The sequence below is a fragment of the Rhinichthys klamathensis genome, unplaced genomic scaffold, assembly GCF_029890125.1.
Source record: "Rhinichthys klamathensis goyatoka isolate OS25496 unplaced genomic scaffold, OSU_Roscu_1.1 h1tg000183l_1, whole genome shotgun sequence".
NCBI classification, from domain to species: domain Eukaryota; kingdom Metazoa; phylum Chordata; class Actinopteri; order Cypriniformes; family Leuciscidae; genus Rhinichthys; species Rhinichthys klamathensis.
The window spans coordinates 849,784-861,718 of record NW_026606711.1 but is presented as its reverse complement, the minus strand read 5'-3'; the positions used below and the strand labels follow the sequence as shown (position 1 = coordinate 861,718).

General features: G+C 36.3%; 1 protein-coding gene across 2 annotated transcripts; it reads right to left on the bottom strand.

Moving 5' to 3' along the window:
• Window positions 1–493: 493 nt before the first annotated feature.
• On the bottom strand, window positions 494–11,731 carry ccdc62 (coiled-coil domain containing 62). 2 transcript variants are annotated; one of them, XM_056261544.1, is made up of 14 exons: window positions 11,411–11,731; window positions 11,291–11,331; window positions 10,323–10,460; window positions 9,961–10,153; window positions 7,663–7,829; window positions 7,454–7,555; window positions 7,195–7,366; window positions 6,921–7,037; window positions 6,463–6,551; window positions 5,644–5,744; window positions 4,135–4,662; window positions 2,672–2,783; window positions 1,879–2,097; window positions 494–630 (listed from the first exon to the last, which is right to left on the bottom strand). In XM_056261544.1, exons 1-14 carry the CDS (start codon window positions 11,469–11,471, stop codon window positions 577–579), a joined length of 2,094 nt encoding a protein of 697 aa, XP_056117519.1. In that variant the 5' UTR covers window positions 11,472–11,731; the 3' UTR covers window positions 494–576. The 2 variants fall into 2 exon arrangements, with proteins under 2 accessions (XP_056117519.1, XP_056117520.1); XM_056261545.1 differs by lacking the exon at window positions 4,135–4,662 and having other exon boundaries at window positions 11,411–11,724.
• Window positions 11,732–11,935: the final 204 nt, after the last annotated feature.

Genomic DNA, 11,935 nt, shown 5'->3' with positions numbered 1-11,935 from the left:
CCTTTTCTCAATCTGAAATTGTATTTCAGGCCAGGGTCAACCAAGTCAATGATAGCATGTAAAGACTTTTATTGTTCTCTTAAATGTCCTGAGATTATGCAAATACACTGTGTTTCAGTGGCTTTTGAAAAGGCTGATGGCTCGTTCTCCTTACTGTGAGAACAACACTGGATTTCAGGTGTAAAAAACAACGATCTAGACTAGAGCCACATACCAGTTCATTATCTTAGAAACCAAACAGGTTAGATGACAGGGGAAACTGGAATGACAAAAACATCCAGCGCCATTATGTCATCTTGCAAGACAGGTTTAACACTTGAAGAAAGTAGTTTATATAAATAACAAGTCTTAACATCTGTCCAGGCAGAGGTAGTGCTTTGTGTAGAATTAATCACTAATGCTTATTTTAGTACACATATCATAAAAATAGATTTTGATTAAAAATATAGAATTACAGCATCTGTAAAAATTACATGTTAGCTTTGCAAAACTCTTTGGTTGCCAAAAATGGATTTATTTTTCAGAAGCAGGAAGAGAAGATGAACAGGGATCCGCCGGTTCTCCTGGCTCTATGGATTACTTGCTTCCTTGTAGCAAATGTGCGCTGCTTTTGATCTGGGAGTCACTATCCTTTAGGAAATTAAGGAGGAAATGCCATTTAGTTGCAGTTTAATCTTGAAGCATAATTTTACTATGCGTTAAATGATTGTGCAAATGTGATGTAATAAGTAAGCATTCAGCTAGGGGTGAGCGATATGACCAAAATAAAATTTTATTAGGGATGCACGATATATCGGCCACCATATCGGTATCAGTCGATAAATTCTCATTTTTAATGTTATCGTTATCGACCCGATAAGAACAATTTGGCTGATATGTTAAAGCTGATAAATAATGGATTACTTCCTTCAGATAAAACACTTCAGATGCATATAAAATTATAATGAGAACATCATTATAATTGTGTGCTTGAGACATGGATTTAATGGTGAGACTTTTGTTTTTGTAATCAGAAAAAAATTTGGATTTAGATTTATCGGCCAATATATCGGTTATCAGCTTTCAGATATAAAGAATTATTAGTTATTGGTATCGGCCAAAATGTTCATATTGGTGCATCCCTAATTTTATTTCACAATAGCGATATATTTATTTTTGATAGCATTGAAATTTCATTATTCTCATCACCATTTTCAACCTGAAAAACTTTATACAAGCACTGTATAAAGTAATCAAATGTATTTAAAAAAACACCGCTAAGTGTTCACTATGTAAATTAAATATTAATTTATTCTTATTGAAGTTACAACAGTGATTCAGTAAAGAGCATTGAGAGATGTTCTCTTTTTATTAATAAAGACAGCAGGTAAATTGGGTGTTGTCACTTTAAGACCAACTGTACGGATCCAATATACTCATGGGTTTTCTTACTCAACTGTTTACGTTAACTTGACACATAAACATTTGCAATGTTGCAAAGACATGGTCGCTTTGACACACAAGTATGTGTATTTAACCGTTCAAGTCCAATTAGTTGGCAAAAAAGCACTGTTTAATACTCACACGCTTTATGAGAAGCAGCTTTATATGCGCGCGTCTCTCAGACAGAGCTCAGAAACTCTCTCAAAGAGCGAGCGCATATACTGAAATTAGTTGTCATTCGCTGCTTACTGCGTGCGCTTCAATGGTTTAAAATCATTTGTTTTTATACAGCAATGGTAAAAAAAGCATGCAAACTTTCGTGACCATGCTGCACAGCAACATGAGTACGAGTGTAACCGCGATAGAGACGATAGTCCAAAAATTTTACCGGTTAATCGTGTCTCCGGTATATCACCCACCCCTACTTACAGCCTACATCCTCTTAAAGGGACATACCCTGCATGGTTGGCTTCCCTCTTGGCTCTGGGTGGAGGATTGGGAGTGGCTGCCATAGCCATGGTTACTTTGGAGGTGACAACCAGCATTGCAGTTTGTGGGGCTTTGAGATTTCACTGGGCTGACAGATTTCCTGGCAGAGCTTTCCAAACTTGCCACCATTTCCTGAGATTCAGCCAGCAGACGCTGTAAACGGCTTGTGGATGAGCTGTAACAATCCTGCGTGAGATGCAAATATACATGCGATAAATATAGAGATTGATAGCATGGATACCTTTCATTTAAATATGCCTAAAACACACATGTGAAATTAATAAACAAATATATTACTATTGCAATAATACTATTGTACTGTAAAAAAAATAGTCTTTAATAATAACAATTATTTTTATTAATCAAAATACTATTTTAATTTATATTATTATTTAAATTATAAACATAAAATCAATAAAAATATATTACTATTGTGTTTAATAAAAATAATAATATACTAAATACTATTATTTTATTATTATTTAAATTATAAAATATAAATTAATAAATATACTAATATTGTAGTAATACTATAGTACTGTAAAAATAAGTATTTATGATCATTGATATTTATCATCATGATCATCATGATCATCATTATTATTATTTTACAGAACAAATAGATGCATTTTAAATGTATTTGAAAATGCAGCAATTTTCGATCCTGATTTACACATAAATACAGAAATCCATATAAATACAGAAACATCCCTAATAAGAACAATATATGTAAAGTGTTTGTTGTGATGCGGTGGACTACCTCATTGCCATGGAGTTCAATACTTATTGTAGAATCGGGTAAACTGACAGAGCTCCGCCTACTATGGTTAGAGGGGGAGGGACAATCCAGGTGAAGGCTCAGATCTGCTGCGCTAGTTAACCAAGAGAAAGGCACAATTATTATCAGGCCAACAACATTAGGTGTGTTCGACTTGAAGCGGCGCTGTGCAGACTGATCGGTGTATGATATCAAAGTACCGTGAGAGCGATTCGAAAGCATATGGAGCCGTCTGCTCGCGGTACTTTGATGTCATGGACTGATAGGTCTGCACAGCGCCGCTTCAAGTCGAACACACCTATTAGCATTGATTTCAAAACATGCCCAGATCAAATCTGCAAATAAATCTGAAAACTTTAGTGAAATAAAGCTGAAAGTACACCATTGATAGCTGGAAACATTATCAAATTATAAAAATTGTGACTTTTCACTTTTTTTCAGTGGCCTTGGTTCTGGAAGTATTTTTCCCATAGAGATAAAAAAAATAAAAAAAATAAATAAATAAAAGTCCAACCAGCTACAAGGACCATCACAACATTACAAACCTAGATTTAAAGCAAAAGCTTATTTGAAAATCGGACAAAAAAAAAAAAAAACAGGTATAAGACTTACTTTGAACTTAATGGCTTTCCAATCAAATTGTGAATTATATGATTGAAATAATCACAATGGTGGTTAAATATAAAACTATTCATATAAAGATGTTGATTAATGTATATAGAAACAATTTTTTGTTTATTGCAAAATTTGCACAATAAATTTGTAGATATTTCTGTGTCATTCTCAGTGCTTCATGTGAGTGTGCTAAACACTCTTTTGGCTTGATTTGCTTGTTTAGATTATCTGATTTCTTTGCAGAATCATGGGTAATGTTTGTTTCTCACCAGGAATACCACTGTGAAATGCGATTATTTTATAAACAAGTCAAAATAACTCATAAAAATACAATTTATAAACAAGTCAAAATAATGCATCGATTAACATCTTCGTAGCTTTTTTTCGTAGCTAAGTTTTATAAGTTATCTTTAAAAATCAATTCCTCTATGGAGAAAATAATGAGATTTTTACTTCGGAAAACCAACTGATGCACTATATTCTGTTTTGTGCTGCTGGAGGCATATAAAATACATGTTTCACCTTTAATAAACGATCAAAAAGGAAAAATTATATTGGCATTTAGTTTGTGCTTTTAACATTCATCCTGCATGCCGCTACCAAAGCCAAGGTCATGGGTTTGATTCCTAGGGAATGCATGAATTGATGAAATGCAAAACGTATATGCAATTGAATTCATTTTGAATAAAAGCATCTGCCAATTGTATGAATCTTTTGTCCAAAACTCAAGCAACTTTGCATTCGGATTCTGTGGAAATCTGCAGAGCTTTCTATGCAGGCCTAACATTTGACTACAATCTAACCCACAAGACAAAGCTAGTTAATCCTACCAAGAGAACCTTGGATTGATATCCACATCAACAACACAGACAGGAGTTCCTGTCTCTGCATCATAGTCAATGACAGCCATTACATCCACGTCGGCTCTAGCATCCGAATATACTGCCTGACTCTGTGGAGCTTCTGATGGGCTGTTAGCGCTTTCACAGCAGAGAGCTGGAGGAGCGGACTGGATTAACAACTCAACACAGTTCTTCGCTCTTTCCTTCATTTCCATCTTGGCTGACTCTTGTTCACTGACATCACACCGGCAAGTTGTACAGGTGTTCCTAACGCTGTTGGTGCCGGAGCAGCTTTCCTCTATGGCTGACTGTTCTGCGACTTCATGGATCGTGGCGCTCAAAGTTGAGCCAAAGTCAGTCTGTGTTTCCATTTCGACACAAGGATGCTGCGTTAAAACCGATGGGGCATTTTTGCTTGAGCTGTGGCACAGTGTGGACATTAGCCCTGTTTCTAGTTCTGTCCCTTGATGATCACTGTATTCTAGCACATGACTGTCTCCTAAACCAGAATCAGCCCTACGAACACAATAACACTCATAACTCAAGACGTCTGCACCAGGGTTATTATCCTTAACTAAAATGAAACTAAAGCTAATAAAGACATTTTTGTAAATTGAAAAAAAGCTGAAATAAAACATAAATATTAGATAACTTAAAGGGATAGTTCACTTTGAAATTAATTTTTTATATGTTTTAGCTTACCTCAAGGGCATCCAAGATGTAGGTGTCTTTGTTTCCGCAGTAGTTTCAATTTTGATATTTTTAGGTCAAACCGTTCTTGTCTGTCAGTCATATAATGCAGGTCTATGGTCACCACCTCAAAGAGCATGCACAGAGAAGTCCAAATTAAACATGATTTAATGACTCGTAAATGTAAGTACACATTGATGGCCTAAGACACGAAACGAGCCGTTTGTGTGAGAAAACAACAGTTTTTATATCGTTTTTACCTCTTGTAAACACAGCCACATCCAAGTGATCTGAGGGCGCGGGCGCTTCGGTCTGTGCGTTACAAGAGGTAAAAACGATATAAATAATGTTCGTTTTCTCACACAAACCGCTCGTTTCGTGTCTTAGGCCATCAATGTGTACTTACATTTACGAGTCATTAAATCATGTGTAATTTGGACTTCTCTGTGCGTGCTCTTTGAGGTGGTGACCATAGACCTGCATTATATGACTGACAGACAAGAACGGTTTGACCTAAAAATATCAAAATTGAAACTTCTGCGGAAACAAAGACACCTACATCTTGGATGCCCTTGAGGTAAGCTAAAACATATCAAAAATTAATTTCAAAGTGAACTATCCCTTTAAAACGAAAATTAGCCATGGCAACCAACTGAAATAAGTTGACGTTGAAGCACTAATGTATACTATTAACAAATATAATAGTATATATAAATACTAAAATAACACTGGTCTGGACAAAAGTGAAGCAAGTGGCTGAAATAAGCAATTTACGTTTATAATACACTGCACATTGTAGATGCCCACCTCTCACGTGACCTTTGACCCTCATGATGTCGGAGTGCCTCTCTGGCGCTCTCCAAGTTCAGCTTCAACAGCTGGAGGTCATTCTGTTGGTTTTCACACACCTGTCACAAATACATGCATCAGTCATTCATTATGTCTAAACTTGGTGTGAAGCAAATCAGAACCAATCAGAACATATCTGATGCTGTAGATCCAGTAATGTGGAGAAGGATTATGGACAATGAGATTTCATGGAGGGCGGGGCTACCTAACTGGACCATGTGATTAAAAAAAACTGACCAAATGTGGTCTTGGCTGGTTAGGACACAAATATATTTTAGACATCAGATATGTTGATTGGTTTGGTCACGCCATACTTAAAATAACTCATAGAAAATAATAAAGCAATAAGCCCTGTGAAGCCGTGGTTTACAGTGAATTTAGAACAGCTAACGGATGTTGTTAGGCACGACACAGAGCTTTTTTAAAACAGCTAGTCCATAAAGTATTTATTTTATTATTTATGTAAGGAAGTCACAGGTGTATCTTTGTAGACTAGTTAATGGCAGAATCAAAGACCGAAACTATCCTTAAAAACACAGAAAAACATTACAGTTGGTTTCAAACTGATGAAAGATTACTGGCGCTGTTTAAGAAAAGATCACGACCAAGTTAAATGTCATGGAAAAGGAATGCCGGAAGTCTTAGACGCATGCTGACAAACTGGAAAAACTGCTCCAGAAGAACAAATGGGAAGGACAGAGATTTCTAAAAATGAATGCTGACTGACATTGGACGATGAAAAAAGAGGGAGTTAAAAAAACAAAAAAAAAACATTACCTGCCGCAGACAGACCAGCTCAGATTCAGCTCGGGCTTGTTTTGATCGGGATAGTTCAAGTAATTCATCCCTCCAGCTTTTATCTTCATCTGGACAACAGACACAAATACCTCCATTCATTTAAAACATTGATCATTGAGACCATAAAATATGTTTTCTGCACCCGTCAGTGTTTGTTTAGGCAATATTGCTGTTTGTTATCATTGTTTCTTTTATGGCTGTTAAAAGATTTACATCAATAAATTTCCTTTTTAGGCATTAATAACAATTTAAAACATTTACTGGCAATTTAATATCTTTTTTCATATTTTTCAAAACACACCCTTGAAATTCACATTCCCGCAACAGTCTGAAAAAGTCCAGAACATGCCTACGATGCTGTCTAGTCTAGGTAGGCAGGTCACTAGGGTTTAAAACAGAGCCTATCTTACACTATAAAACGTACAGTAGTGACATACTCATCCTCTGAAATTCAACAGCAGTGATCTCCTTCTTCAGCAGCTGGTTTTCCTGCTTTAAGCGGATGAGTTCTTCTCTCTGGCTGTTGTTCTCAATGTTTTTTTCCTGGAGCTCAGCTGCAAAAAAAAAAAAAATATATATATATTTAAACACACCGACAGCGTATTTTTATTCTTTATTTTTCTTACAGTAAGCAAGAGACAGATAAAGACATGGTAGGATTCCCGGCGAACACCAATCATGACTCTTGGATTGTTAAATAACCCTATCTACCTTTTAGTTGTGTGTTTTCATGTCTGCCCTCTCTGAATCGGTGTTTGTGTTCCTCCATTTCTCGATGCGTTTTGCTCTCACGTGTCCGCAGCTCTTCAATTGACTTCTCTAGGTCACAAAGACGACCAGACAGCTCTAAAATGTGATTTGTGGCCTCAATCACATCTTTATCCTGATAAAAAAGCATGCACTTACATTAATGCGTCTGATTCATAGGACATAAGATAAAGGATGTGTGAGTGTTTTGAGTCTCTGCTACCTTCAGTTTGAGCATGGAGCTGAGCTCTTCCTCGCGCACCTTCAGCTGCCCCACCTGTGATGACAGTATCATGACTGTGGAGTTCAGACTCTGGTTCCTCTCCTATGAGTGTCATTTAATTGATGCAAGATAGAAGACAAGAAATGATGGGATCAGGATGGGACATGCTAGAACAAAGGCTCTAAGAAAAGAATAAAAATTGACTTCACCTCCAAGTCCTGCTCATGTCTGCTGTTGTTCATCTGTCTCCGGCTCAGCTCGTGTAGTTGCTGTTGGGTGGTGTTGAGATCTCTGTGCGAGTCTTTCTCTCTCGCTTCCGCCACCTTCGTCCGCCTACTAAGAGTTCTGATCACCTCATTACGCTTCTCCAGCTCATCTAGGCAACCATGAGCAGACAATTACACCACACAGTTAAAAAAAAAAAAAAGAAATTACTACTTTTATTCAACAAGGATGGACAAAATTAATTAAAAGTAACAGTAATGACATTTATGTTACAAAAAAATCTATTTAAAAAACTTTTTTTTAACTTTTATTCATCAAAGAATCCTGAAAAAATGTATCACGTAATGTAACAATATGAAGCAGCATAACTGTTTTCAACATTAATAATAATCAGCATATTAGAATGATTTCTGAAGGATCATGTGACACTGAAGACTGAAGTAAGGATGCGGAAACTCAGCTTTGATCACAGGAATAAATTACATTTTACAATACTCAAATACAAACCAGCTCTGGTAAATTGTAATAATTTCACAATATTACTGTTTTCACTGTATTTTTGATTTTTTTTTAAAATGCAGCCTTGGTGAGCAGCCTTGACACTTAGATTTAAGGAAAACAGAATTTCTTGCTACTTTGAATTAAGAGTTGATCATACTATCAACTTATTTATTTATTGAAACTGGTCCGGATGCTCAAATAGATCAACGTTTTGAAACTGTAGCACTACACTTTAACCCCAGGTTTCACAGACGAGGCTTAAAGGGATAGTTCACCCAAAAATGAAAATTCTGTCAGTAATTACTCTCCCTCATGTTGTTTCAACCCCGTAAGACTTTCGTTCATCTTCGAAACACAAATTAAAGGTGCTCTAAGCGATGTCACGCGTTTTTGAGGCCAAAACATTTTTTGTCACATACAGCAAACATCTCCTCACTAACCGCTGGCTGCCTGTCCCCTGAACACACTGTAAAGAAACGCGATCTCTGTAGACAGCCCAGGCTCCACACACAGCAACAAAAACAAACTGGGCTAACCCGCTCCACGAAACATGACAAACAGTTCCAGCCAATCACCGACAAGAAGGACTTGGGGGCGGGGTTTGGGGGGTTAGTGCGCGGATGAGGAGGAGGGAGGGTCTAGCTAGCCTCCGTTTTGTTTGACAATACTTTAAACGTCAACAAGAAGTAACGTCACCCGACATCGCTTAGAGGACCTTTAAGATATTTTTGATTAAATCTGAGAGCTGGATCACTCCTCCATAGGCTTCTTAAGGGATTGAAACTGGCCGGCCCAAAAGTTATGAAAGACATTGTTAAAATAGTCCGAGTGACTACAGTGGCTAAATCTAAAGATTATCAAGCGACGAGAATACTTTTTGTGCGCAAAAAACAAACAAAAATAACGACTTTATTCAACTATTAATTTCCTTCTCTGTGGGCCGTAATATTTCACATAGTGATATTGCGCAAAGCTTCTAGGTTGCACGTCACACGTAGGCTCACTATTGGCCGACGCTGGTCATGTGTGTGATGTGTGACGTACAACCTAGAAGTTTTGCGTAGTTTCAGTACGTGAAATATCACGGCCCACAGAGAAGGAAATCATTAGTTGAATAAAGTCGTTATTTTTGTTTGTTTTTTGCACAAAATGTATTCTCGTCGCTTGATAATCTTTAGATTTAGCCACTGTAGTCACTCGGACTATTTTAACAATGTCTTTCATAACTGTTGGGCCGGCCAGTTTCAATCCCTTAAGAAGCCTATGGAGGAGTGATCCAGCTCTCAGATTTAATCAAAAATATCTTCATTTGTGTTCCGAAGATGAACGAAAGTCTTACGGGGTTGGAACAACATGAGGGTGAGTAATTACTGACAGAATTTTCATTTTTGGGTGAACTATCCCTTTAAGCCTAGTCTCGGACTAAAATGCATGTTTGAGTTGTTTTAACTGAAAGCAACTTGTACTAATATATCTTAAAATATGTCAGTGCCATTGTTTTGTCTCAAGTCATGCACATCAGTAATGTTGTTTTTTTCAAAGGCACGTTTATAAAAGCTACTTAAATGCCCTAATTGAACTAAGGTCTAATCTTGGCTTAATCTAAGCCCTGTCTGTGAAACCAGGCCTACGTGTTTAATACAGAGGTCTTAAAGGTACAGTATCAAAAACAACCTGTTTGATTCTACAGGACAGAAAAAAAAGTGGAAATGGTCATTAAAACTAAATTAGTGTGTTCGGTGCAAAATTATAAGTGAACTTCACACTGGATTCACTCTCACCCTCCATTCGGGAACATCTCTGTTCCAGGATCAGCACTCTCTGACGGTCCTGCTCCCAGGACAGCAGCTGCTTGTGATGGGCAGCTGCCATAGAATTGAGCTCCTGGTCGCGGTCCTTTAATTCTGCTATGAGAAGCTGCAGCTCCAGCCGCTGCCTCTGCATGGTGGAGACCTCCAACCCATTATCTGGTGTCTGGTAACATCACAAAAACAGGACAATACTTAAGCCACAAACCCATCCAAAAGTTAATATGCCAACCAGTTTTAAAATTAAATAGTATTCTGGAAAACTGGGAATTAACAAGAAATAAGCAGCAAATGTGGGAAATCATTTAAAGCCGTTTCAAACAAAATGTATGTACCTGGAAGTTCTGCGTTAATGAAAAAGAGGACAATGGTTTTGAGAGATCTTGCAAACTCAGTGGTGCTGGTCTCGTTCTGTTTTCATCTTGGAGCTTGGTGGAGGAAACATCTGGGGTCTCATAAGCAGCAAAAAGATTCTGAAGAAATTAGTATCATAAAATAAGCATCAAATCTCTTTCTTTTGCCAGTAAGTGTAAAGTTGAATTTAATATGTAACTGCTCAACACGAAATCACCATTACAATAAATACAAAGGAACATTTACACATTGCGATATACAAAAAATGCAACCAGAATGCAAAACAATACACATTAAAAGTGTAAAAAGTAGTGCGTTCTGTTTACTGAGAAAATGCCAGATTTACAATAAAACAGGGGGGAAACATTACTTTTTTATGTCATATCATACTTTTTTTTTTTACATATTAATGCTCTATTCTTCATGACCATTATTCTACACCCCTTAATCCTACCCAATACTTAAACTTAAATGATACAACTATCTAACTTACTATTAATAAGCAATAAATTAGGAGCTTATTGAAGCAAAAGTCGTAGTTAATAGTGAATGTGTCCCTCATACTAAAGTGTTAGCTAAAATGTTTTTTAGAGGATTAGATATCAGTCAGAATTTAGGCCACTACTTATTTTTTATTATCTCTATTTCCACATCTTAAAATAATCATAAACTTATCAAAACAATTTAAGAACACAAATGGAAAGAAGTCACATAGTGACTAAAAATATCCAGAAAATGAATACAATAAAATTAATTTTAGCTTATATAAGTCAACACCCATTGTCTATATTATTCTGTACACTTTCTTAACAAACATCATGGATGCTTTTTAAATATAATTGAAGGAGTTCATATGAGATCATGATCAGGTGGTCCTTCGCTTTTCCCCCACCTCATCCACTAATGAGTGATATTATTATAACATAAAACAATTTAAAAAACAACCAACCTTTTTTACAGGAGTACTGTGCCATGGCTCCACTGGATATCCTGTAAAATCATCAAGTTACTTAATGTAATATAATAATCATCATGTTGAATTTCATTATTGTTGCATGACGTTCATCACCTTTTGATATTGAAAAACTTCCAGGAGTTTTAGAGTTTCTTCTGTCTGTAAACCCCTCCATCACATCTCATATCGGACAAATAATAACACTGACAAATATCTGGATTAACAGACAAGTCCTCAAATTACATTTGACCTCGCTTTATATGAACAAAACATCAGCGACAACATCAAACAGATGCAAAAGAATATCAGTACCATTGTCTTATTATCACAGACCTAAGTCTATTTGTTTTTAAAGATCCATTATTTAAGTGTAAACAAGGCACTCGGGATTAAAAATAAACAAACAAATGTAATTTAAACACCCTAATACTATTTCCAAACTAAGATTAATTTATAAAAATGTGCAGTTATAAAAATCAATTCTGAATCATTGTGAAATGTAAATGACAAGAAGCGGGAATTATTGTCGGAATTCTTAAACGGCATGTTGTGAATGTGATCTGCGCTGAACAAGGCGTCCACCGCGATGCCTGGTTTAAAAGAATCGTTAAAAAAGATCTTTATGCGTTTTAATTTTAT